This window comes from Colossoma macropomum, unplaced genomic scaffold (genome assembly GCF_904425465.1).
Source record: "Colossoma macropomum unplaced genomic scaffold, Colossoma_macropomum, whole genome shotgun sequence".
Classification (NCBI taxonomy): Eukaryota; Metazoa; Chordata; class Actinopteri; order Characiformes; family Serrasalmidae; genus Colossoma; species Colossoma macropomum.
Window position 1 is genome coordinate 8,198,794 of NW_023494786.1, and position 27,718 is coordinate 8,226,511.

The 27,718-nt window shown below is 38.7% G+C and overlaps 3 protein-coding genes across 5 annotated transcripts in view; 1 reads left to right on the top strand and 2 right to left on the bottom strand.

The window, feature by feature from the left end:
* Window positions 1–320, bottom strand: part of tyw1 (tRNA-yW synthesizing protein 1 homolog (S. cerevisiae)) — a 96,868-nt gene extending 96,548 nt beyond the window's left edge. Inside the window, exon 1 of one of the 2 annotated variants that reach the window (XM_036559614.1) lies at window positions 120–320. In XM_036559614.1, coding sequence (XP_036415507.1) covers window positions 120–126 — 7 coding nt within the window. In that variant the 5' untranslated portion in view covers window positions 127–320. The remainder of the gene's footprint in view (window positions 1–119) is intronic. The other variant, XM_036559605.1, reaches the window with a different exon arrangement.
* A 1,414-nt stretch (window positions 321–1,734) lies between these two features.
* Window positions 1,735–13,523, bottom strand: zgc:103681 (uncharacterized protein LOC449773 homolog). Its single transcript, XM_036559625.1, has 12 exons — window positions 13,259–13,523; window positions 11,694–11,812; window positions 10,648–10,764; window positions 10,505–10,564; window positions 7,833–7,928; window positions 7,642–7,731; window positions 5,888–5,953; window positions 4,356–4,417; window positions 4,168–4,260; window positions 2,941–3,005; window positions 2,332–2,400; window positions 1,735–2,081 (listed from the first exon to the last, which is right to left on the bottom strand). Exons 1-12 carry the CDS (start codon window positions 13,325–13,327, stop codon window positions 1,965–1,967), a joined length of 1,023 nt encoding a protein of 340 aa, XP_036415518.1. The 5' UTR covers window positions 13,328–13,523; the 3' UTR covers window positions 1,735–1,964.
* gdpd1 (glycerophosphodiester phosphodiesterase domain containing 1) lies at window positions 12,817–22,093 on the top strand. 2 transcript variants are annotated; one of them, XM_036559645.1, is made up of 10 exons: window positions 12,817–13,140; window positions 17,589–17,631; window positions 17,812–17,947; window positions 18,161–18,206; window positions 19,467–19,588; window positions 19,677–19,766; window positions 19,904–20,037; window positions 21,128–21,187; window positions 21,363–21,414; window positions 21,561–22,093. In XM_036559645.1, the coding sequence occupies exons 2-10, from the start codon at window positions 17,615–17,617 to the stop codon at window positions 21,693–21,695; spliced, it is 792 nt and encodes a 263-aa protein (XP_036415538.1). In that variant the 5' UTR covers window positions 12,817–13,140; window positions 17,589–17,614; the 3' UTR covers window positions 21,696–22,093. The 2 variants fall into 2 exon arrangements, with proteins under 2 accessions (XP_036415538.1, XP_036415530.1); XM_036559637.1 differs by lacking the exon at window positions 12,817–13,140 and adding an exon at window positions 15,525–16,020.
* The last annotated feature ends 5,625 nt before the right edge of the window (window positions 22,094–27,718 follow it).

A 27,718-nucleotide genomic window follows, 5' to 3' on the forward strand; every position in this document is an offset into this window, starting at 1 on the left:
ACAGCAGCGTAGCGGTCTGCTGTTTGGAGCAGTGTGACGGATCTAACTACCTTACTGCTAGATCTGTTAGCACACGAGCTAACAGCACAATGTGTACCAACTCTGAACACTCAACTCACCTGACATTTCGGCGGCTAATGTGAGGGATTTCCAACGCGTTAACAGGATAAAGCAGCGCTGTTAGAGGTCTCTCATCACACCGAAGAGTTTAGTAAACTGTTTACGGTGAGTTAAGTTGCAGAAAACTCACACAAGTTCACAAATACACACTGAAGGACGCTGCCATGTTGTTTGTGATGGTGGGAGAAGGCGCCGTCCCAGCTTAAGCATCTTCACTTCCCCTTGGCACTTCCCCTAACAAGTGCACATTGAAGTTGCTCCCTTTTTAGAGTACCCTTCTTTAACTATGATCCCGTCCTTGTTTGTAATGTGTCTTTTTACTTTATCACTGCTTTAAAATCGTATTCTTAACCTCTATTTCGAGGTGGATCGGAGTCTGAGTAATAGAGATATCTTATTTGAAACTGTGTATTTCACAGCTTGCAGTTTCATCTACCATTTCTTTCTTATTTCGAATAAATGCAAGCCACAAAGCTTACTGGTAGGGCTGAATGATTTGGGGAAAATGTCTAATTATGATTTTTCTTATTAATATTGTGACTATGATTCTAATCTGTGAATATTTTCTGTAAATGAGAAAATACATATTTTCTGTCTGTTGTTTTGGCCAAGAAGACCGGAGTATCCACTTTTTCTGGCATGAGGCTTGAACCCTGGACGTAACGTGCCAGACTGCCAAATAGTTATGGTTGTGATGTCACAACACATGTAGATTTGGTTGCCTCTGATTGGTCTAACTCATCTACAAGCAGTTCATAAGCTTTGTGCTATTAGGTTAAATTTCCTCTCTTAAAATTCTCTCATGTTGCAATTTCAATATAAAAACAATTATATAATGGAAGAAAAAATTTTGCTCCCCTGGTCAGATGACATTTTTGTTGATTTTCTAAGTGAAAATAAGTAAACACAGTATCTACAGAAAACACATTTCTGCACATTTAATACACATTTAATGTTTATTTGCTGAATTTAACAAAATGGAAAAACATAAAATGGAAAATGTGACCTGTGCAAAGGTAATGGCACATTTCATGCTTTATTTTTTCCAATAAGTTAAACACCGTAAATAAATAGAATCCTAGAGGATTCACTGCTTTTAATTTAAAAAATCAATACAACATGTAATTTGACTGAGTGCGTTCAAACTTTTGCAAACAACTGTATATAAATTACACAAATTAATTAAATTAAGAAATGAAGTAAAAATAAAAAAACAAAATCTTACAAATTTAACTCAATGTATTGCCATTTATTTCATTCAAGCGTGCAGCGTTCCAATAGAGACTTCAGGGGTTTTTTATATGTAATGTATCATTAAGCCTTTTTTACCCCCTTTACTTGTAAATAAAAATTTCAATGAAAAGTTATTTTTATTTACAGCCACCTTTATTATTAATTAATTGTAATTCATTTTAATGTTTTATTTTTAATTAATTGGTTTGCTCATTGTTTCCCTGAAAGAAGGGAACAGATGATGAACTGTAAAAACATTTGGACCATGCTGCTTTCTGGAGAACATTATACTATTGTTAAACCTGCTTATTGTAGATTAGTCCATTTCTACAAGCACAAACACATTTCCTTCATCTCAGAAAGGTTATATTTTGAATTTATTTATGGTTCATCATCAAGAGCATTGAAGCAAGATTTTAACACAACAAAATTGCTTCCATTGATTTTTCCTGAAGCCTCTTTTATCTCTGCAGTTTAGACAGAGTAACACATCAACAGAAGTCAGAGTCAGAATATTACTATTTGTTACAAACTAGTTTAAAGCAGGACATAAAAATAAACTGTGAACTCCACATTATGCATTACAGACAGTAAATTAGCAGCTCATTGGTTCACAGGCTCTTGCTCTTTCCCTGATTCTTGGTTTTCCTCTTGTGACGGACCACTGCAAGCGTAGTGAGAAAGTTACCAGCGAATAAAACCAGGAAGGAAAACCCACATATGAAAACCTGGCAGAGAAGAGAAAAGATTTGTTCATTAAAAATATATCTAATTCAATAAATGTGTTTGAAGTGTCTTTTGATTCTTTTCAGTAATAATGATCAAAGACATTGTGCTGTTTTTCAGTTCTCTGTTGGCCTATTGGCCTGATTTAGCACTGTGGGTTCAGTGTATTAAACATTATATGCAGCAGAAGCTATAATATGTCAAAGTCATGTGGTGGACACAGTCTAGAAAGCTGTATGGTGCAGCACTGACCTGCCACTCTTTACACTGGGGAAGCTTGGCCATTCTGAACAGGGTGACGCTGTTAAAAAGCTGCCAGAACTGAAAGAAAGACCACAATGAGAGAGTCATGGATGATAGAAAAATCAGCTTGATCAATGTAAAGTCCTAGATTTTTTGTGAATTTTGTGTATTTTAGGTCTGCTGATGATATCTGCATGGGTTTATGTATCAAAAACAGTCCAAATTCATTTTAAACAGAATTAAACAAGCTGTTATTGTTACTGTGCCTTTAAGACTGATTTATGTAAATGAGATCTGTTTTGACTGGCGGCCCAGTATTGAGGCCAATTTTAAAAAAGCGTTCTGGGCTGAAACAGTCCTTATGTTTCAGTGTGAATGGGCAAAAAACAATTCCAAACAGGGTTAGTTTCCAGATATGTTGTGTATAGACTGAAAACTTTACCAATGTTTACATACCACATCAAAGACTTTTTTTTTAAAGCAGGTTTTCCTTTATATGAGCCTTTTAAGAAGAGTTTGTCTCCAATTCAAAACAATGTTATTTAATTCAACCATCAGGCTCTTCTTGACAAACTGCACTCGATGTGGTCGGTGCCAGGGACATAGAAATGTACTCACATGACCAAAGAACAGAAACGGCAGCAGAAATGTCAGCCCTCGCCACATCCATGACTGAAATCCCTCTGCAGAGGAAAGAATTTATCACAGCTCAGGAAACTAAAGGCCTGATTCTCTCTTATCTATGAAGGCTTCTATAAGGGCAAATGGTGAAATGGTAGATGGAGGAAGGAAACAGAAGCAGTAGTTTGACAAAAAATGTACATAATGTTCCACTTTCTCTTAATGTAGTCAATCAGCCAAGATAGGTTTTGTGTCTGAATTGATGGGGTATAAGCTTCCATTACTTGTTAGCTGCATTAGCCACAAAGCTCTAGCACAAAACAAACCAAACACAACACCAAAGATGTGTCGTGGTTGATTGTAGGCCTGCAACAGTCATAGCAATACTGCAATTGTAATATGACAACCACAGTAGAGGGTATTTGTTCGCTATAAACACATACATTTCAGAAACTTTTTTTTTTTTGCTTTGTTTTTCCAGGAGAGTATAGCTAAGTAAACTTTAAGCAGAAACAACTGTGTTTCCACAGCGCAATAACTGTGTTAGGCAGTGTAGCCTTTTATACCAAACCCATGCAGCAAGCATCGGTCATGATGCATGATGTGCAATTAAGCTGCAAGTCTATTTTTTACTGCTTGCTCTGAATGTCACACTCCTTAAAGCATGTACAAAATACTCCTGCAACGTTCTTTACTCACAAACATTCAGACATGTTGTGCAGCGTCACTTCTGGCATAAATGTAGCCTAATTTCTGATGTTGATATTTTATGTTCAGTAAGCAAAACAAAGTTACATTAAGGCAACGACATAGACATATTTTTTTTCCATATTGAAGTACTCAATAGTTTTAAAGTAAGTTGTAAATTAGTCCCACCCCCATCAGGTTTCAGATGGTAATGCACCCCAACATCACAGGGGTGAAAATCTGCCACTGCAACACTTGTTAAACCACAGGATCAAAACTGTGTAAATTTGATTTTTACAGAATTAGTCTGGAGTTTAAGTCAGGAACGTTAAACTGGGTTCCTTACAGGTCACAGCACTGCAGAGTTTATGTTCTGACCCATAAAACAAACTTGATTCAACTCATCAGCTTGTTAAAAAGGTCTTCATTAGTTTATCTTGGAATGTTAAAAGGGGAAAAAACATTCTTTGCAGAGCTGTGACCTGGAAGGAAGCCAATCTGACCTCCCTGCTTTGTGATATTGATACTTCTCCTTACCCACTGTCAAGTCCAGGTTGTGTCTTTCCCCGAGGGCTTTGAGTCTGTAAAGGCATCCACTTTGATAGTAATACTGAAGGCACTGTACAAAGCCTGCAGGAACAAAAAGTAAACAGCATTTCTCAATATTTTAAGTAGTATCAAAGGACTGCTAAAAAGATGCTGCAGTGCATTTCCTTACGACTTACCTTGATACAAACAGTAGGTCAGAAACTGGCTCCTGAACATCTGGTACAGTTCGCCTTCAGGCCTGAGGAGGAATGTTAAACATCACACAGCATGAGGAGCTTTCGAGCAATGCAGCATAATAAAGCTAAAATACAGAGAGTAACGTATAAATTGGAGAAATACTGTAGCTTCCAAACCCATTATACTGGCAACGTGCTGAGTTATGGATCATTTGGCAAAAGAAATAGATGCCCCCTGTCTATTGTGGTGTGCAGTTAGAGACTGTATCTCATCTCATAATGTACAGTTTGTGTCAGTCTTCCTCTAGTCCTCCATCAGTGGTCAGTTTCTGACCAGAGAACTGCTCTTGGCTGGATTTTTTTGGGTAGATACCAGCTCAACACACACTACCATGCTAATGTCACTGCTGTATTTATAATAGTCCACCACTCACATAATATCTGGTCAATAGCGGCTCTGTCAGAAATTAATCATGATGAACTGGGGTAGAGGCCAGCTGCCAAAGTATAATTGTAGACCTAAATAATGGACCTGTATACACCGATGGGTGGTTCAGGTCGAAAAGAAAACATTCTCCCCAGGATTTTGTTCCAACTGAATTAGAATTATTCTGTCTATAAGGTATGTGAATATAGAGAGGAATTTGTGCCACATTGAAAAGCAATTATTACAGTACACTGCACACGTGACATTACTTTTCAATAGGTACATGCAGGACACATGCTATAATGAGAAACAAAACCGTTTTCACTTGACCTCTTTACTGAAAACAACACATGAGGATTAGTATTTAAAAAATAAAATGTTGAATTTGTGTCAGAATTGAACACAATCCACCTTCATTAATGTAATGAAGGCACAGCTGTATTGCTTTGCACTGTGCAGTACTTTAAATGGATTTGCCTCATTCAAATGCAGTCATAACAATGAAAACGAAATGAAAACAAGTCACTTGACCTCCTTTTCGTACTTCAAACATATTGAAATACAACCAAAACAGTGAAATGTGATGCATACACGAGATTGTGTTTAAACAGCAACATGCGAAGAACATCACAGAATTAAAAGTTAAAGATCCATTTCACGGATTTAACATTGTTTTAAGTACAGTGGAAAGCAATATAGCTGTGCCTTCATTGCATTTCAAGGGGGATTGTATTTAATTCTGGTACGAATTCAGCACTTTGTTCTTAAAACGCAAATCCTCTTGTGTTGTTTTTCTGTAAAGAGGTCAAGCGACATGAAAACAGTGTAATAAAGGTTTTGTTTTTCATTTTGGCACATATTCTGCATGTCACTGTTGAAAAGTAATGTCATGCTCGCATTGCATTTCACATTTTTGCAGAGTACTATACTGTTGCTTTTCAATATGGCAGAAATTCCACTACACAGGTGAAGGTCATAAAGTGAATGGAAGTACAATCTAGGTGCTATAAGAGGTGTTGTCAGGTGTAAGACACAGCTTTGTGTGTGAAGCATAAGAACATGTCGACTGTTTATTGAAAAGGTTTTTTTTTTTTTTATTGCTTACCAGGTGAGCATGACCCCTGACAGGAAGGTGGAGATGTAGTGATGGAACACCCACCAGCCTTTAATCCTGAAACAGACAGGGCATTACGTTATATACAACACCCAGCCTATGATCATGTAAACTTCATAATAGTTATTGAACAATTCCTTTTAGTTACTGTATACGCCTCAAAGGGGCATTCCAGCCTTGAAATGTTATTTGTCATGTTATGTCACATTCTGTAGTGCAGCACTGCAACCCTCAGCCTCATCGTTGTGACAGAATTCATGATTTTGGATCCATTTTGTGTTTTCTTCCATCTCTCATCACAACACCCAGTATGCATTGCACAAATACATCATACAATCTTTGGGAATCCCACCGCAGTGATAAAGAAGTCCTGACTGCTAGCATAGCCAATGACAGTGGTTTTAGCCTTAAAAAGTGAAAAAATCCTCTGATAACAGGTGAATTCCTCTGATTTTCCAAAATGTTCCAAAAATAGTGTCTGCATAATTCAATCCTTGAGATGTGAAAAAAAAATCATTGGGAGCAGTTTGATGTGAAACGGTACATTGTGGATAAACTTACCAGATCAGTTCTTCTATTTACTATACAAAATGACCAGTGAACCTGCATGTGTGTTTGTATTTTTTCAAATGTAATGCTAATAATGGTAAAATAGCAGTAAATCCAAAAAATCTATTTCTTGGTACAGCCTGCATGTACCTCTCTGCTATGAATGTTTCATCTTTGGCGTATCAGTTTGATCGAACTCACATCCAGTTGGGCTGTTTGTAAATTTAAGCATAGTAGTTTAACAACCTGAAAAAACAGCTTGATTTTTGGTTAACTAACCAAAACTATTATCAATATAAATCTATACATCATCTATAACACCAATAACACTACTAATTTATGCACCTGGCAATCCAGTACAAAAGTGGATGTTCATATTTCACATGCATATTGGTGTGAACAAATGCTACAAACCCTCCATGTTTCATTTAAAGACCTATTACACTGTGCCTTTGTTTTATACTACTGACACCACTCAAAATATGAAAACTATAAAACACAGCTAGGGCAGAAGCATCTCACACTGTAACAGTGTTTAAATATGTTACTTTATGAAAATAATCTCACTACACAATCACATTATTCTACTGTCTTAAATAAACCTAAGGCATTTTGTTCATTTCACATTTTTTTTGGTTTTGTTTGTCGTTGTAATTTTAACACTATAAAGTTTGGTCAGTGGGGGGAACAGTACACTCACAGTCATTTGCTCATGAGCTACTGAATGCTGTTGTTTTATTGGCTCCCTGCCAAAACATCTACATGAATTAGGGCATGCTTCATGTAAATTATATGTAAATGAGTAGCTTGTGGGTTGCACTTGATTTCACACGCGGAAGCTGATTTTTCATTTGTGCTGAAATCTCTGCTTGTTTTTACGTTGTATGAATGTTTCATGAATTAGATGCAGAATAGCTTTCCCGTCATTAAAGGCCATCAAACCTGCACTCGACCCAATTAGCGGCATTAAATGCTTCAGACGTCTGGTTCCTATCACTGCTTTTGTAAACGATTATGATTATGGTTTCACTAGAATGGACATTTTGAATAATCAATAGAATCCCTCTTTAAAGTATAATAATACACCTAGGTTTCTAGCTTCTTCTATGCCCATAACCTAAGGCTGAAGTGTAGAACCATCAACAATAAGTGACCTGCCAAGTGTCAGCTGAACTCGACCACCAGCACTAACTGACCTGGAGCCGTTACTGATGAGAATGCTCTCACGGATTGTTAAGGTGCAGTAGTACCAGACCAGAAGGAAGTTCAGGAGTGCGTCCACAAACCTACATGACACAAACCAAAAAAAAAGAAGGATGGTTCTGATGCCAGCTGTGTTTAAACCAAATAAGGTTTGTCCAAGAACGTTTTAAGAGCTCTGCCTTACCTGTAGGTGACTAAAAACTGACAAATGAAGGCCAGCAGGAGCAGAATCACAGTCACACCCAGCTTAAATTTCTCATATTCATCTTTGTAGGCAGCCCTGTAGTAAAATGACAACGAAAGACAGATGATAGTTAATCATGCAGCTCTATGAATTAAATGTTTATGAGTTTTTCTCTTCTGAGTTCATTACACAAATCCACAGGACGCTAGATTTGAATTTCATAGATCTGCAATTTCACTCAAACATGTAGTCCAGTTGAGAAGGAATATACTGCCACCTCGTGGGAAGACATGTAATTCAGAACTCTTATTGCACAGCTTATGTTGTCCTGCTCTGACACATCTTATTCTGCTCATACAGGACTATCTTTAGCTAGTGATATGACTCAGTTGAAGTGATAACACAAACATGTGCAGGTTGTGTGGACTACAGGACTGAAGCTGCGAAAAACTGGCAATATTTGTCAGTCCTCATTCTGGAGTATCCTGTTCTGTAAAGTTTATTGGTTTCCTTGACACATTTTGCTCCTAATTGAGCCATTTGTGAGATGATTTACGTTTTATTACAGTAAAGAGGCACTAAGCTGTGCGGTGTAGACATACGCCAGGACCAAAAAATCACCTAGTGGTATCACATTAATAAACACATTCACCATCCACTGCAATATCCAGCAGTCAAGAAATTCATCACAGATTGGCACTTGGCAGAAAAAGGACAACAGTTTGTCTCTACAAACAAAGATCAGAATTGTCCAGGCCATGGTCATCTCTGTGGTTCTTTATGGATGTGAAAGCTGCACAATAAAAAAGCAGGACAGGAAAACTGCTGATGCCTTTGAACTTTGATGCTGGTGAAGACTTGGACGGCAAAGAAAACAAACAAATGGGTCCTTGACCGAATCAAAGCTTGGGACTTGGGACAGACTAGTGCACTGCCCAGGCTATACATATACTGTCCCCAGAGAGGTTCTGTTATCGGTAATACACGCTTATTTAAATGAGATCATTTACTTATATACAGTAGCTGAATGTAGATTACAAGCATAACGATAAAAAGGTAAATTAATAAACACATGCATTTTATCTCACATCTGAATAACTTCTTCTCTGAAATGTTGGTCAGAGAAACCCTGTGACTCTGCCCAGTCCTAGACATATTCCTCTCGTGGTATGTATCTCAAGCCTGCATTAAAGGAAAATTCCAACATTTATTTTTTCATTTCTGCATAATTCAGCCCTTGAGATGTAAACAAAGTTGCTTAGAACGGTTTGATGTGAAACGGTTCGTTGTAGAGAAACTTACTGACTCATATTTCTTTACAGTGGTGGTGATAGGAACCAGGGGTCACAATGTCTACGGCACAGATATATTTTTTTACTACCCAAAACCACCTACATGTGTCTTCATATCTATATATATATCTGTATAAAACATAGGTGATGGTAAAATAGCGGTAAATCCTAAAAAAATGTTTTCTTTGGGGTCATTTTGCCTTATCTCAAAACTATCATATTTATCAGGCAACATGCTATTTCTTGTAAAAGCTATTAGAGAGATTAAACGCTTTAGTTGTCTGTTTCCTATATGTGAGAAATTCTGATTCTATGTTTCTCTAGAATGGTACACATTACAACAAAATACAGGCTGTGTTTACTTTTCTGAATGACTGAATTATGTAGAAATCAGTGGAATTAACATATAAGGGTACACAGATCTATGAATGCCAAAATAAAAATTGGGACACAATATGGCCTTGCAGGCAGCTGCAAATGAGTACTGCAGGACCACTAGTGAGCCAAATGGGACAGGGCTTACATCATTTTAGATGCATTGTGTTTATCCCTGGTCTCGGTGATCAGTTGCCTTGTGCGGATTAATTCTAACTCTAGTCTAACACACCTGACGAGTTAATGAAAGCCTTCAGGAGCACCTAAACATTGTAGCATGTTTGAGAAATGTTCTGCATGTTTATTCTGGGTATTGTTACTGCAGTTATTCTCTGGGTTTATTCTGACAGAGATCAGAATAATGAGAAGGTGGGGCTAGTTTGCCTTTGGGTGGATATGTGTCAGAGCAGACCGGAGCTGGGGGGGAGTCGAGAGCTGGAAGCAAGAGAGTGCATACATGAGCTGACTTTAGTGTGAGCTGTTAGCCTAAAGTCTTGCTTACTGTACAGCATGGCAGTGGCCAACTACAATGCCTTGTGCATAAGCTGTGTCTCCTTTCATTGCAGTAAATGCTACAACATTAACACCAGCTGTGATGGGACTAAACTCTCTAAGGTGCTAGATCACCAGAACAAAGGTTGGGCACACCTTCTTGTATATTCAACATTGTTCAGATTCCAACCCCGGGACTGCTGTTGACCAGGTATTGTTTGGATGGTGGAACATTCCAAACACACAGTGACACATCAGGCAGAGCAGTGTCACCGCTGGGTTTAGAGTGGTCCGCCACCCAAAAATATCCAGCCAAGAGCAGCTCTGTGGCCAGAAACTGACCACTGATGTAGGACTAAAGGATGACTAGCACAGACTGTGCATCAACAGATAGGCTTCAGTCTCTAACTGTACACTAGCTACGTGGAGCTGCAGTGTAAAGTGTACAGTGGATGGTGAGTGTATATGGGTGGTTATCTATACACAAGAATGAACGTTCACGTCATTTCTTACTTTGACTGCTTACTTAGAAGGTTGACATTCACACTCCCAAGGACAAGACTGAGATATATCCTATAGGAGAGAAAAAAAAGACAATGAATATTGAGAGCACAGAGCACCCGAAACCACATCATTAGCTGGTGTTCCTGCATTACCCATTTTCTTTGGGAAGAAATGACTCCATCTGTGAGAAAATGTTGGGCCTCTCCTGGATGTGCCTCTTTATATCCTCCACCTGCTTTGCATTCTGTCCTGTAAGTCCTTTACTGCATCTGTAATTGAAGTGTTGATACTACTTCATTCTGATGGTTCACTGTAGATGCTCACCTTGTCTTTAAATTACAAAAGCATCCAGACAGCACTTCTAATTAGGGTGTTTGTACAACCTCTAAACCTCTACTTCAGGGCTGGAACAGAAGTACGCTATATGTTCAAAGGTTTGTAGAAACCCCTTTATTTAGTGAATGTACCTACTTTAAGATGCACCCATTGCTGACATTCAGCTGCACATAAACAGCCTGTTTAATCTCAATAGAAAAACGCTGTCAATAGAATGGGGCATTCTGGAGCAGCCACACATCAGCCAAAGGTTACCATGCCCAGAGGTGTATGAAGCTAATGGAGCCCCGTTGAGTACCTCTGGGATAAATCGGGAGTGGACTTTGTGCAACAAAAACCACATATGGTCATCACCCATCAGTTCCTAGCCTCTCTAAAGCTTTTGTGGCTGAATGCAATCAAATCCTCACAGCAATGTTCCAACATCTAGTGTAAAGCTTTCTCAGATGAACAGAAACTGTTACAGCAGCAAAGTGGGGACAAACACCCTATTACTACCCTTTATTTCAGAAGAAACATTAAATGAGCATGTGTCTACAAACTTTTGGACTTATAATGCAGTCTGTTTTCACAATTTTGCCATTTGTAGCTGTAAGAGAATAAAAATTGGACTGTTTTTTAATTGTGTTTTCCAGAAGTTACAGAATTTGTGTGAAATAGTGCGTGTGAACAACAGAAATAGTGAGAATAGAGTGAGAGAGAAAGAAACTCAGAAACAGCATAAAAGAGAGCCCCCCACTGAGATGCCTTGAGGCCTGAGGCTTGCAGAGGCACCAGCCAGCATGGGTAGCATTTCAACATGGATGGAAGCACAGACATTACACAGGCAAAAGTGAAGTTTTGAGACTTATTCATTCCTCACTTGTTTAGCGACTGAGACAAGTCCTTTAAATACTTCCTGTGTCGAGTGATGGAGGCAGTAAAGTTGTTCTGCATCTTGGAGACTTCATCCAGCTTCTGCAGGTAAAGCCGATGACTCTCCTAAGAACCACAGAATGACAAGTTTACACATTAAAATGTACGACGTTACTTGAGGCCTGAGGCTTGCAGAGGCACCAGCCAGCATGGGTAGCATTTCAACATAGATGGAAGCACAGACATTACACAGACATTTAAATGCTTATTGTGATGCTATGTAAACATCAGCTGCATGCAGTTCTGAAATGAGGCCTCTATTTCATTACATTCACTGATATGTACATACACCGAGCTGTACACCTATCTTGTGCCTACACTTTTTGGCTATTTTATCAGAAACACCTACCTTATGAAGTATGCACAAAAGTCAGAGACTTCATTTAATTAATTTTCAGTGAAAATGGCTATTAAGTATTTAATAAAATATTACACAGAAGCATAAACAATTCAATATAACTATTTTTCAGTATTCAGTGCGTTTACCCTTTGTCTTTATTACTGCTTCCATTTAAGAGACTTGCTTTCCAAACTTAGAAGTTGGTTGCATTTTCTGCTTCTCACCATCCAAGTAATCCCAAACACATTGAGTGATGTTGTGGTCTGGACTCTAGGGTGGTCTCAAAATGTTGAGCTGTCTTCTCATGGTGGCAGAATGGACAGAAACACGTGGATTTCTTCAGATCTGAAGTAAGAGTGGAGCTTGATTTTCTCCTCTCTCTCAAAGATGAAAACTTTAGGTGCTGTTGATCTGATGGGGACAGTTTTGGTGGTCTACCAGGCCTTGCATGGTTGTTAGGAGTCCCATTTTCACTATATCTTTTGATAATCTTTCTACATCCAGTTTTGGAAACTCCTGTTTCTTCACTTATTCTCTTCTGACTTTCCCTTTCATTATGCAAGTGAATAATCTTATATCTAATCTCCTCAGCTATATCTTCTGGAAAATCAATAACTTGTATAAATAAAGGAAAGGTGGTCTCTGACCTTTGCACTGTACTATAGGTTCACAATAAGTGACTGTAGCTCATTTGTTGCTGAATTTATCAGCCTTCTTCTATGTCATCCATCAATGGAAAGAGACCAGCATAGGACCACCACATGACCAGCTATTATCTGGGTGGTGTACTGCTCTCACAACCCAGCAGATACTGACATGGCAATGTGTGTAGTGCTGGTATGAGTGTATTAGGCACAGTGTTGCTGCAGGTATTTTTAAATAACTCAATGTCTCAATGTCAGGTTGAGCATAATCTGCAAAATACAAACACCCAACAGTGATCCAGTGGCCAGAAACTGACTACTGATGGACTAGAGGATGATTAGCACAAATTATTCTTGGTAAAAGATGTGCTATGACTTCTCACTGTACATCTTTAAGGCATAACAAGAAGGTAGGTGTTTCTAATACAGTGGCTAGTAAGTATATTTAACTTTTCTAGAAACTGAGGGTCAGCACATAAGTGAAATTTATGAATGTATGTTCTGTGTGAAAAACGTTTGAAATCTTACCTGAATCTGCTGAAACTCTTTCTCCAAACGCTCCCATTCTTGGAGAGCCTCTGTTAGTTGAGATGACATTTGGATCTTCCTCAAAATGAACCACAGATGGAGATGCAGAAAATGTCACGAGGGGAATTCAGAAGATGCTTTTCAATGGATTTTCAATTTAAAACAATTTCCCAGGGGCTGTTTTTTTCCGAAGAAGCCCCGTCTCAAACAGCGTCTATGAACGCAATTGATTTGTATGGACTTTGTTTATAACTTGCAGTGAACTTTGACTGTTGCAACTTTGCTGACCTTTGGCACATTTGTGTCTGGGATATATTACATGTTACACTGATAAGAGTCTTACAAGTGTGATGTTACATTACGACATTCAAAGCAAAACACTGTGAGGCCAAAAGGCAGCGGTTTTAACCACATCTGCTAAATTCTCTCTGATCAAGCTGTGGATGTTAAGATATTATGTCTACTTTGCATTTTCTCTGTGTGAGGCTACATGGAACTATATCTTAGTTGCACAATATAATAAGTGATGATGCTATCAATTGTGTAAAAGAACAACTATAAAATAAGGGCAAGACTGATGAAGCAACAAGACAATTCACTTCTATAATAGTGCAGAGTCACATTTCAAAGAATTCTTCATTGAATGTCTAAACGTAAAAAAGAAAATAAGATCTTGGCTAATTTCACATCAATTATGTATAGACTATAATAAAAACAATAAATATGTAATTTATTGTTTGTATTTAATTCAATTATTGCACAAAAACCTGGGCTTGTCTAGCATAGCAATCAAGATAAGCAAAGTGAAAAGCTTCAGAGGTGGTTGCACAGGCTGTAGTTCAAAGCCATAAAACAAGCTCTGAACAATTGTTAACTTCTGACACATTAGGGTACAAAGGGGACCACAGCTGCTTCGAGAAGCAATGGTGATGAACATCTGAATAAGATGTATGACATGGGGTTTCTGTCACTTTTAAGCACGGATGGGGGAGGTATTGCAGACAGAGGAAAGGACATGGCAGTATTTGTATCAGGCAACTGTGATATGGGCCTTGTGCCATGGGATGAGAGTATGAGTTCATTCAGAGTAATGTATATAAATTATATGGCCAAAAGTATGTAGACACCCCTCCTAATTACAGACGTTTCAGCCACACTCATTGCTAATAGGTGGATAAAATTAAGCACATAGCCATGCAATCTCCATTGACAAACACTTGTAGTAGAATGGGTCCATAAAGACACAGCTTGGTCAGTTTGGTGTGGATGAACAGTGGTCTGCTCAGAGCCCTGACCTCAACCCCACTGAACACCTTTGGGATTAAGGGGAATATTGATTGAGAGTCAGGCCTTCTTGTACAAAATCAGTGTCTGACCTCATAAATGATCTCTTGACTGAATGGTCCGAAATTAATGGTAACCCTTTTGCTTGGGATGTAAGTATCAAGGGCTAAGAATCATTTGAACTTCCTCTTCTTTCAGTCTATGTTGACACTAAACAAGTTCTCTAACCTCATTTGCCATCATAAACCTGGCCAGCCTCTGGAACAGACATTTCAAACAGCTTCTCACAAAAGAGTGGGATGCTTTGAGCAGAGAGCAGTATCCTGCCACAGGCAAGGCAGCAAGAAACAGTCATAAACAGGCCATCAGGAATGTTTAGAGTGTCCCATGCAAACTGCTGCAGCCCTCATTACATGCAAACTTGTCAAAGTGCACCTTGATAATGATAGCACTGCCTGCTGAGATAGGAGCACTGCCTCCAGGACACACCCAAGAAGGCCAGTTCGAAGATAATAATGTCAAACCAAGCTGGAGAACTGCTGTGGATTCTCAGAACAGTTTAAGGAATCGGTGCTATGGGTTCTGGTACCTCCATCCCCTTAAAAGGAAAGACACAACCTCCACAGCCAGACAATGAGAGAACTGAAAGTGGATATCTAAGTTAAAAGCAAGGAATCGAGCTCTCAACATGCACAGTAACGTGGATAGGTGGTAGGCCAAAGCCCACCACCTCTGGCCTCAAAGGCAACCTATAACACTCTTTTAGAAAAATGATTAACCAACGTACGTTCCATCATATTTCCAAACTTCCCAAGGAACAATACAACAACGAAAAAGATACACAGCGGCTTTTAAATGGCGGACTCTGCTCTGATTGGCTACTGCTTGGTGGAATTTTTCAGCCAATCAGCGATGAGTCTGTCATTCCCGCGCAGCCAATCAGAAAGCTTATGACACAAAACAACTCTGACTGCGTCGAGCGCACGGATGTGCTAACATGACAGATCAGAGCGAGCTGCGGCTGGCCGTGGATGGAAAATCAGGAATCGCAGACAGCGGTTCAGCTATGACAGAGCGCAGTCTGGCTGACAATTAAGAGATTGCTTCGAAACTTGCATTTACACTGATCTGTTTACTGAAGGACCGATATTCAGTAGGCAGCTGTCTGTCTGTCTGGTTTACAAAGCCGGCCGGTACGCTTCTTATGCTCGCCCCGCTGTAGCACACAGGCTAACGCTCCTGCAGTAGATGTTAGCTGGTGAAGAGTCTGCTAGCCGCTAGCTACATCGCACTGTCATATTTTGGCTGCTTACTGTAAACCTGTGAGACAGGAATTGTAGGCATGAGTGCCGCAGTGTATGTGTTATCCACGGTTACGGGTTACGTCCTCACCTCGGCGTTATTACTGAAATGTCCGTCCCTGCTGCACCGGAGGAAGAGAGAGACGTTTCGCAGCAGACACATATCACATCGCGGTGGTGAGTGAAACCATCATAAGCGGCTTATTTGACATTCCCATTTTTCCAGTTGAAACGCATTGCACACTTTTTAGCCTGTCTGAATGGCTTTCCTGGAAGTTATCTGTGATAACTCAGTTATAGGTGGCTGTGGAGAATTAGTGACCAACTTTCGGCTACGTTTAACCGTTTATAAGTGTGAGGAATATCTTGAAGTAAATCTGCAGCCGCCTGTTACAGTTATGTAAAACATGCTAACGTTGTCTTAAAGGGAAATTCCATACATTTTTCAAAATGTTTGAATAATTCAGCCCTTCAGATGTGAACAAAGTCATTTGTGTTTTGATGTGAAATGCTTCAGACTACGTTTTCTTTACAGTGGTGGTGATAGGAACCAGGGGTCACAATGTCTACAGCACAACTATAACCAAATTTATTTACTATCCAAAACCACCAGTGAACCTACACATGCCTTCTGAGTTTTCATATGTAATGCCGATGATGGTAAAAGGTGGTAAATCTGAAAAAAAAAAAAGTTCTTTTTGGGGACGGTTTTGCCTTACAACTCCCTGCATGTATCCCTCCGCTAAGAATGAATTAAAATAAGTGGCCTAAAATACATCTTAAGCCAAAACCCTATCATGAAACTATCATAAAACAATGTGTCAGACTTCAGGCGGCATACATCTAACCATTTCATGTAATAACTTTCTGTGAGGGAGTTTTCAGAGGAATTAAACTTTTCATTTGGTTCCTATCACCACCACTGTGATCAATTCTGACTCGTCACGTTTCTCTAGAACGGAGCATCTCACGCCAAACCACTCTGAATCACTTTGTTTACATCTTATCCATTCAATCATGTAGAATTTTAGAAAAATCAGTGGAGTTCCCCATTAATGTCCCACCTAGTCACACCCTTACTGGTAACCTGGTTCAACTCTGCCAATTTTAAAGAGGAATTCCATCATTTTTTCCAAATTTCTGTTTAATTAAATGGTTAAGCTGTAAACAAAGTCATTCAGAGTGATTTGCTGTGAAATGCACTGTTGTAGAATCTGAATCAGAATTGTTCACTGTGGTGGGGACAGGAACCAAATGTCCAAAGAGTTTAATGCCTTTAAGAGCTCCTTCACAGAAAGTCATTATATGAAATGGTGATGAATACGTTGCCTCATGCCTAAGACTATGTTTTATGGTAGTTTTGAGAAGCTTTTGGCCTAAAACGTATTCAAAATCCATTCATGTTGGAGAGATACATTAAGGGCCTTTTCAGGGCAAGTTTCTCTACAGTGCTCCATTTCACAGCAACTTTGACTCTGAATGGCTTTTGGTCTCAACAACTGAATTCTGAAGAAATTTTGAACACTGGTGGAAAATTAACGTTTAAACCTAATGCCCTGTTGGACCCTGTGCTTTGGCCTGAGTTTCAGCAATAACATATGGATTATCAAAGGGTCATAAGGTCTTGACCCACTTTAACTGCTGAAACAGCTGAGACAGTGTGACTGCATTGACACTGATGGTACACTGCTGATAAATCTTTTATTTATTTATTTATTTATTTTTTAATCTTTCCCTGCCTATAGGTGCAGGTGAGAACCTAGAGAACACAATGGCAGCCTTCAGGCAGTACGTTTTCCTCATCACTTGCCACATTTTATTCATTGCATACTTATTCAATAAGTCAATTCACATGCAGTTAACTGTTCTTCAGTGCTGCTGTGTGTTTGTAGTGCCTCCCTTCTCTGATTAGCTGAACTGTGCACTCCCCTGTCCCCTCTTTTCCATCCCCATTCCCTCCCCCCACAGTGCTGTACAACTTGGCACAGATATGCTGGAGCTGGATTGTCACTTGACCAAGGACGAGCAGGTGGTGGTGCTGCATGATTCCAACCTGAAGAGGTCGACTGGTGTTAGCGCCAACATTTCAGATGTGGCGTATGCTGTGAGTGGGAGCAGAAACAGGGGCAATTTGATCCATCTCATATTCACACTTACTGTGGTTCTTTGACATTTGCACTCTATGTACATTAGTATACTGGCAAGCATTGAGCTCTGTATAGAGTGTATAGATGTGCAAAATTGAAAGTTGATACATATATCAACAAGCTGTGGTCCTAAAGAAAGATATGTGTGTTTGTGTGTTTTTCCATCCTAGGATCTTCCACCTTACTTGTGTAAGCTTGGGGTGACTTTCAAGCGAGGTGAGTGGTCCAGTATTGAGCTGTGGTTTAAATCCTCCTGAGGTCACAGCTGAGTGAAATATGTAACAGTCCACTTATTGTTCCAGACCTGGGTGTCAGTGTGAGTTGCTGAAATGTGTGCACAGCCAGATAAGCTGCACAGGGTGCATTTTAAACTGTTCTTGCACTAAGACCATCATGATTTAGTGGCCTGAGGGGAAACATATTGTTAAGTCAAACATTTCCAGGATGTCCATTTAAATATTTGACCATTCAAATATCCTCATTTAAAATAGTATTGCATTGTGGGTGGGTGTATCAAATTGTGGGTTGGCTGAAGTTGAATTTCATTCCTGATAGCCTGCAAAAAATAACAATATAAAGAAATAAAATCAAGGGGGATGGTGTTCCATTAACATTAATCCAGAAGTGAACTTAAAGTAGAAGAAGTATAACCATAACTAAGACCTTTGCTAAGTATCGTTCTGATAATGCAGTAGGAGACACCAGCCTGCTTGACAACCAGAACACACAAAACTCTAGTTCATAATAAAAAAAAAAAAACTTGCTTAGGAAGTCTTGCTTTGCACACAGGAGCAAAAATGACCAGCGATTAGTGCCAATTATGTCTTCAAATATAAATGAGCAGGTTGATGATTAACCCTCATTGAGATTTAGACTGTAGTTACTTTGTTTATCCAATCCTCTCATCCTTGAAACAAGCCACATTCATGCACTTTCTACTTTATATTGTCATGTGTAAATGACAATATACATGGTGAAGAAGAACATTTTGTAACGTCCATTAACGAGCTGGACTTTCTTCTTATGCCTGCGTGTGTGACGTTAATAAATATAGATGTATGATGTGGTCCGGAAAACTCCCGTGAAGTCAGACCTGATGCCTCTGACTTTTAAATTGTTATTTCAGACTTTACAGGCAACTCCCAGCACGTACACCATATTTTAGTGCGTTTTTTATTTGTCTTCTGATTCAATAATGTTGTTTCTTTCTGTTTTAACAGAAACATTGTACTTTGTGCAGCTTTACACTACTCGTCCCTTGTTTGAGTACCTGATTAAGTAAATGAATGCAAAGATAAGCTCATATAACCATATATTTAAATGACACCCATCCCTAAACTGTATTGACTTACCTTGTTAAGCCAATCATTATCCTTTTTGCTTGTTTAAAATATCATCTCCAGCTTAGGTTCACGGAGTGTTATTGCAGGACAGGTTCTCAGGTTAATTATGTAAAAGTCTGTCTTCTTTCTCTAGAGTGTTTTGTTGAAGGTGGCAACGACAAGCACATTCCCCTGCTGAGAGATGTCTTCGAGGCCTTCCCAAACATGCCCATTAACATTGACATCAAAGTCAATGACGACACACTTATTAAGAAGGTTCGAACTCAATCAACACTCATTGTATTCATTGGTTGATGTAATGGGGAGCTCATCTTGGCTTTATATGGTTTTATGTTCCCTGAAGGTCTCTGAGCTGGTTGTAAAATATGACAGGGAGCATCTGACTGTATGGGGTAACTCCAGCAACCAGATAGTTCAGAAATGTTACAAAGAGGTGAGCGCGATGTCTGTGTGTTAGTTTTCATTGTTGTATGTTAAATTCTGTGCCATTACATACTGCGCTATTCTCCTGTTTCAGTTTTAGAGTGGTTACAGTCTTGACCGTGGTTGTTGTTCATTTTTGTCTGCTAGAACCCCCTGATCCCAGTGCTGTTCAGTTTGCCCAGAGTGCTGCTGTTGGTGGGGCTTTTCTACACAGGCCTTTTGCCCTTTGTGCCCCTCAAAGAACAGTTCTTGGAGATCCCTATGCCTTCCATTACTACCAAGTAAGGAACATATCAAAAAGACCCCTTTTTTATATTTCATACATATACACTGATCAGCCATAACATTAAAACCACCTCCTTGTATCTACAGTCATTGTCCATCTTATCAGCTCCACTTACTATATAGGTGCACTTTGTAGTTGTACAATTACAGACTGTAGTCCATCTGTTTCTCTGCATACTTTGTTAGCCCCCTTTTATCCTGTTCTTCAGTGGTCAGGATCCCTACAGAAACCACAGAGCAGGTACTATTTGGGTGGTGGATCATTCTCAGCACTGCAGTGGTGGTGGTGTGTTAGTGTGTGTTGTGCTGGTACAAGAGGATCAGACACAGCAGTGTTGCTGGAGTTTTTAAAGACCTCAGTGCCACTGCTGGACTGAGAATAGTCCACCAACCAAAAATATTTAGCCAACAGCGTCCTGTGGGCAGTGTCCTGTGACCACTGATGACGGACTAGAGGATGACCAACATAAACTAAGCTGTCATCTGTGACTTTACATCTACAAGGTGGACCAACGAGATGGTTGTCTCTAATAGAGTGGGCACAGTTTTAAAAAAAATGGTCCAGGTGTAGCAGCAGCATTCAAATACAACACGAGTACACCTGCCTGCTTTGCAATATTCACATCATAATATTGCTACACAGATCTGCCATAATAAAAATACTATTAAATATTTAAAATAATTCAGTGCATGCTCAAATTTCATATTTCACAATAATTTGATGGGATTAGATTAGTTTGGTATTATGGTAATCAGTATATTAAAAAAAATGAATACACTGAATACAAAATTATGACTGGAGCAAAGTATATGTAGCAGAAACACTGATTAAACACTGCATTAATGCATTTTCACACCACTACTTACTAAAATGCAAATAAATCAAAGATGAGGTCCTACTCTTCTGCTTTTTTAGTACACAGTCTATTGTTTTATTATAAACTACTGAATAAGGGAAGCACATGACAGATCTGTATCTCAAATCTAAATGCCAGGAGTAGAGTGCAGCACAGTGACAGTCACGTGCAGGATTTTTAGTTAAATAAACTTTACTGGATTCCTGTTAATGCCTGTGTTTCCCTTTAGACTCAGAGACCCCAGGCGGATGACACGGGCCGAGCGGTTCATCACTTGGTTGGCAGACACGTAAGTTCAGGCCAAAATATTTGCTATTGCTATTTATGCCAAAATATTGACCATTCCTTCATGTTACAGTAGGTTATTGGCTCATAGGTCACTTTAGCTGCTCACCCTGTCCTTCTGTTGTGTAATAGTTGTGTGCAGAAAGTAATTATGCATGCCCTTTGGTTTTTCTTCACAGCCTCCTCATGAGAAAAGCTCTTTTTGACCATCTAACAGCTAGGGGAATACAGGTGGGCATTGTGCTCTCAGCAGTTATATCATTAATACAGCAGACTGTGCTTACTTCTCAATTAAGTGTGTACAAAGGTATGTTTATGTAGAAAATAACTGAACCTGTTTATGTCGAAAGTAACTGAATCTTTGTTTTTGACTGCAGGTGTATGTGTGGGTGCTGAATGACGAGGAGGACTTTAAACGTGCCTTTGACCTCGGAGCCACAGGTGTGATGACGGACTATCCCACCAAGCTGAAAGAGTTCATGGAGAAGAACGGCCTCCCTAAATCCAAGTGACCTGCCAGCGGAGAGATTGGCCCTGTTTTTTGTCCACTGCCCTTTTCCCCACCGTTCCACTTGGTCTAGTTGGAGTATCCTGCTCTATTGTTTTTGCACATCTGCATTCACTTGTGTGAGGTAACAGAAGAGGCAGCTACGAGCGTGATGACCACTTTTTAATACGATTACTTGTCAGAAACCCACAGTAGCTGTCTCTAATCATCCAGTAGTGCAATAATAATCAATGTTCATAGCAAATGCTGGAGAGTTTTCATTTAGCAGTGGAGATTTATGGTGGAAATACAATTGGTGTGTAGTCTATTTCAGATCCTCTTTTATTGCAGTATTATTGTTGATGTGCTCCTTTCAGATACAATAAGTAGATTTTTTTTTTTATTGAAGCTTTAAGAGAAAAATAATATTACATAATTCAAATGTTACATTGTGACAACACTCTACAGCTTTTTTTTCTAGAGATACTGACAATGATGAAGGTTTTAATGTCATGGGTAGCCATGTAACCAGAAGTGGGCCTCTTGTGTTATGTATGTCCTAGATGCAACCAGTAACACAGTACAAAACTTGGGAGCTACAAATGACTAAGTAGCGTGCCTCTTAAGTTTACAAGCGAAAGCTTTTATCTGTGAGCATTTGTACCGTACATCAGTGGCTGACAATACATTGTTTTATTACTGTAGAATTATCTCAAACAACATAGTGTATTTCTTATCACTTCTGCTGTATCTCATTAGCTTTTAAAAATATTTGCCTGAATAAAATGAGTTGCAGCATTTTCACAGGCAATAAAAACTGCCTATAGATTGTAAAAGAAGGCTGGAGTGGAGAGGTAAAGGGCATTACTGTTTTATTATATGTTGTGCTTTGATTTGCGATGTTCTATTATGACAGAATGCCTTAATGTACACTTACTGGCCACTGTATTAGAAACACCAACCTTGTAGGGCCTCCTTGCTGGTGTACAGTTAGAAGCTAAAGCCCATCCTCTAGCCCTTCATCACTGGTCAGTTTCTGACCACAGAGCCCCTCCCCACCAGTGTCAGTGTCACTGTTGTGTTGAATGCTTCACCACACTAATAATATCCGCTCAACAGCAGTGTTGTGATCTCTGTGATGAAACAGTGATGAATGAGGTTGTGGGTGGCTGACATATTGTGCATGACAACAGATGGGCTACAGTCTGTACACCTACAGTACTGTGCATAAGTCACAGACCTCCTTTCATTCATTTCATTTTCAGTCAAAACAGCCATCAAGTACAAGTTATTCATTTAACAGAAGCTAAATAATTAAATATAGTATCACATTTTTCAATCTGCAGTGATGTTGACGTCTGGACTTCCTTCTTAATAGCTGCACATCCTTTCAGACTCATAGTGTCGAGTTGTCTCACAGTGGAAGGATGGACAGAAACACCTGTGGATTTTTTTTAGATCTGAAGCAAGAGTGGAGCTTGATTTTTTTCTGATCTTTCTGAAGCTTTAAGTATTGTTTATCTGATGATGACCGTTTTGGTGGTCTACCAGGTCTTATACAGGTGTTAGGCGTCCCATTTTCTTTATCTTATAAATTTTTGAATTCAAATTTATTTTGAACTTTTTCACTTTTTTCCACAAGTGAATGATCTTATATCTAATCTTGAATAACTTAATGTCCATTTTGTCCGGACATGAAATGAATGAAGGATTGTCTCTGACATTTGCACAGGTTGTAGAAGGTTGTAAATTGGCTTGTATATGGAAGTACAAGCTCGATGTTTCTAATGAAATGGAGGGTGAGTGTATGTAAGACTTAAAGCACATAATGAAAAAGATAAGATGTGTTAACAGTGACTGTGTACCTCGCTTTATTGGTTCAATTACGTCCCTAGAAACAGCTATATTGCCTCAATGAGCCAGTATCAAGCCAGCATCACCAATAAACAAGAAAAGCCATGCATGATTATAGTGGTAACTGTACATGTTCCTACTTGGTATAAAGCACATGCCAGCTGTTCAGAGATTTTTTGCACAGAGAATGCAAGAAGGAGAACTGATGATAATGTTGTGTGGTCCTGTATTAAGTCTTTGAATATAGTATGCTATGCATTTACGGGAAAGAAGATTAGAGATTCTGCATCACTAAGCAGCTTCATACATCCATCCTAAACCTCCTTCCATTTGTTTTATTCTGTCTGAGAGCAGTTTTGCTTTTTGTCTATATTAGTCAGCATCCTCTGACTGACTATGAGAACTGACACCGCTAGGCTTGCTCAGTGCTAAAAGTCTGTACAACCATGGTTACTGATTTATTGAATTAGTAGAATACAATAAATTTTGCTTAGTGCTCATTGGCAAAGACAGTGTGCCCAAACAACACTTGTACCATTGCAAAAAGGACCTTGGCAAATGAAAACATTTAAAATTTGGTTGATATGTGTAATATTTCTTGTAATAAGAAGTTGTAATAATAATGTGAGATCATTTAATGTCTTTCTAGACATTTTGTTTTCCTCTTTTTTTCCACTGTTTTACTTTCAAATATTGCTTCAAAATAACTTTTTAAAAGTTTAAGGCTTTGTCTTATTCTGTTGGCAAATAATTTGCATTTTCTCTTGAAACAAGCAAAGATATCTACCAATATAAGAAGACAATTTCACTATATAAACTTGCTTACAATGAATAAAAAATGTCTAGATATTATTTACATCATCTGATAATATTCTTACAACAAACTCATTCTGAGAGATAATAGATATTAATAGATATTTTCACCTTGCAAGATACTTTTTTTTGCAGAGTAATTAAAAAATAAAATGAAAAGAAAGAAAAAAAGTGAGATGTTGCATTAAGTCTGCAAGTACATGATGGCACATAACCCAGTTAAGAAGCTGTGGCCTCATGTGTGATGTGTCTTTGGTTCTCAGAAAGTTGAACATTCCAAATCATAATCAAAGTATGTGATGCTTCTGAATGAATACTGCGGATCGCTGCTCATTTTACTGAGTTTTTGGAGGTTGATTTCAGGTGTAGTTGCCCTTTTTCCATGTTACTGCAAAAGGTTACTGTGTCAGTTTTCTGCTTCGTCTGTTTCCCCGTACAGATTATAAGATGTTTTGTATCTTAGGGGTATAGTGGGTAGAATCGCTGAACCCCAGCTGACTTATAAACATTAGTACGATCATAAACTTTGTGTTATGACAGTATACTTATGAATGTGATGAGATACCTTGCCGCTTTGGCAATTATGATAACAACTGTAGTGAGTCCGAATTAATTACGAGCTCTTAATTATTTCTAAACATGAAAACAGTCTCCCTGCAGCTTTATATGTATATTAGTGATGGAAATTCAAAGTGGAGGAATATTAAGCATAAGCGTGCTGAATATCTTTCACAAAGAAAGTCAGTTTTAAACTGTGTGACCTTTTTTCAGTTAGTTTTTTGTGAACTGCTGTTTTTGTGCATCTTCTGTAACACTGTATGTATGTACTGTGATCATTTGATCGTGAGTTTAGTTTTTTTTCCACATTACTGTGTTTGTTGTTTAAGTTTCTTGAGCACATTTGCACAGTGCCTGAATGTGTTTGAACACTTCATTTCATTCCAAGTTCAAAAGTTGAGTCGCTATATTGGTTTGAATGCTGCAGTGATTTGTAAATACTTTGTCATTGAAAATATTTTGAATAAAGTCTCATTTTGTCTCATTTTTGTCTCATTTTAGTTTAATGTTGATATTTTGTCATGAAATGTCTTTAACATTGTGTAGGTGGTTAAAGTGAGGCCTGCTGGATAATACTGACCACACGAGGGCACTCTGGGTACATCACTTTCAGCGCCTGTGCTTGTTTTTGTTGGTCATTCATTGCTGATCTCGGACCTGTTTCACTGGCAAATATCTGTGAAATAAAACCATCCTAGATTAGACTGTTTATGAATACAGAGTCAGCCTGAATCGTTTTTCTTTTTATAACTAAAACAACATTTTCCATTTTGTAACAGTCCCTGTAGACTCTGTAGACACTGTCAGATTTAATGGGCTCTTTTTTTAAAACAAAAACAACACTTTCCATTTTGTAATAGTCTCTGCAGGCCTTTCTGTAAGGTTTAGTGACAGGATATAGCCTGTTCTTAGCCAGAGCTTCCCAAAGTCTGGTGAAACAACAGCAATGCAGACTAAACCAAATCTCACTGTTTAGTTTTATTACTGAAGTTCTGAGTAAACTTTTATCCAGACTAAACAGAAAGTATACCAAGCATATATAATATATAATAGGTCTATCTATCTATCTATCTATCTATCTATCTATCTATCTATCTATTTATCTATCTATCTATCTATCTATCTATCCACCTACGTACCTAAAATACACAATATGGACAAAAGTATTGGGACACCTACATATTACACCTACAGGAGCTTTTGCAGCTATGTACCTTTGCAGCTATAACAGTTTCCACTCTTCTGGGAAGCTTTTTACAAGATTGTGGAGTGTGTCTGTGGGAATATGCTGGAACAGAAAAGGCTCTTCCCCAAACTGTTCCCACAATGTAGGAAGCATATAATTGATTGAAATGTCTTGGTCTGCTGAAACATTAAGATTTCCCTTCACTGGAACTAAGGGGCCTAGGCCAACCCCTGAAAACAACCCCATATCATTACCCCTCCTCCACCAAAGTTTACACCTGGCACAACGAAGTTAGGCGGGTTACGTTCTCCTGGCATTCGCCAAACCCAGACTCATCCATCAGACTCATCCAGTGATTTGTCCGTCCACTCCACTCCTCTGGCAGAGAAGGTTTGGAACTTAGTGTTGGTGTCTTTTGTGTACTATTTGCCTCTGCACTCAGTGACCTGTTCTGTAACTTCACGTGCTTTGACACTTCGTGGCTGAGTTGCTGTGGTTCCTAAATGCTTCCACTTTTCAAAAATACTCCTCACAGTTGATCATGGAAAATCTAGGAGGGAAGAAATTTTGCAAACTGACTTGTTGCATCAGTGGCATCCTATTACAGTACCACACTCGAATTCAGCTCTTTAGAACAACCCATTCTTTTACAAATGTTTATAAAGGCAGACTGCATGACTATGTGCTTGATTTTATACACCTGTGGCAATGGGACTGAATATAACTTCTGAATTCAATGATTAAGAGGTGTGTCCCAGTACTTTTGTCCATATAGTGTACGCCCTGGAAAACCTGGAAAGTCAGAGACTAGTTTTCCAACATGGAAAACACCTGGACAAACAGAAAGTTAATGTCCTGGAAATATTAGTGAAGTCCTGGAAAAGTGAAAAGTTAGGCGACACTGCATTCTCTAGCATGTTTTAGCTATTAATGGCTAGTTTGAGTGTCCATTGTAGTTGTAGTTTGTAATGCTACAGTGTCCCATGTGGGCAGATGCAAATATAGCTGTTTTACTGACAGTCCAAAACGACCAGTGAACCTATATGTGACTTTTGATTTCTTTGCAATGTTGATAATGGTAAAACAGTAGTACAGCTGAAAATATAAGTTTTATTTTGCTGCACAATATTGTGCTTGTATCTTTCCACCAGCCAGGAATGGATTTTAAAAACAAATTTTAGTCCACAATCTATCGTAAAAGTTTGTCCCAGGCATTAGGCAGCATATTCACAACTATTTCATGTAACATTAATGCCAGTAAAAGTAGGTTTTGCTGGCATTAAACATCTGGTTAAACAGCTGGTTCCAATTAGCAACACTGAACAATTCTGATTCTGTAAGTTTCTCTAGAATTAAGCGTTTCACATCAATCCACTCTTAAAAACTTTGCTTACATCTTCAATATTTGCTTAGGCAGAAATTTAGAAAATATGGTGGAGTTCCCCTTTAAATTGACCTCTGGTTAAATTAAAGATTAGATGCTGTATACTGTAGTCAAATATTCACGCCAGCATTGGATAAAGTAAACTATAAAGTAAATCTATCTATCTATCTATCTATCTATCTATCTATCTATCTTTTTCGTGCTTTTAAAATTGATCTGTGGTTGAATGAGGGATGACAAACCTGTTCTCGTT

What these genes read in the sequence shown, in the direction of transcription:
- zgc:103681 (XM_036559625.1), bottom strand. Translation starts at nt 13,327, where the DNA reads ATGTCATCTCAACTAACAGAGGCTCTCCAAGAATGGGAGCGTTTGGAG. An exon ending in AAGAGTTTCAGCAGATTCAG is followed by an intron (nt 11,813 to 13,258) that starts GTAAGATTTCAA and finishes TGTGGTTCTTAG; the next exon opens with GAGAGTCATCGGCTTTACCT. An exon ending in CCCAGTGTAAAGAGTGGCAG is followed by an intron (nt 2,082 to 2,331) that starts GTCAGTGCTGCA and finishes CTTCTCTGCCAG; the next exon opens with GTTTTCATATGTGGGTTTTC.
- gdpd1 (XM_036559637.1), top strand. Translation starts at nt 15,885, where the DNA reads ATGAGTGCCGCAGTGTATGTGTTATCCACGGTTACGGGTTACGTCCTC. An exon ending in ACGACACACTTATTAAGAAG is followed by an intron (nt 19,589 to 19,676) that starts GTTCGAACTCAA and finishes TGTTCCCTGAAG; the next exon opens with GTCTCTGAGCTGGTTGTAAA. An exon ending in ATGCCTTCCATTACTACCAA is followed by an intron (nt 20,038 to 21,127) that starts GTAAGGAACATA and finishes GTTTCCCTTTAG; the next exon opens with ACTCAGAGACCCCAGGCGGA.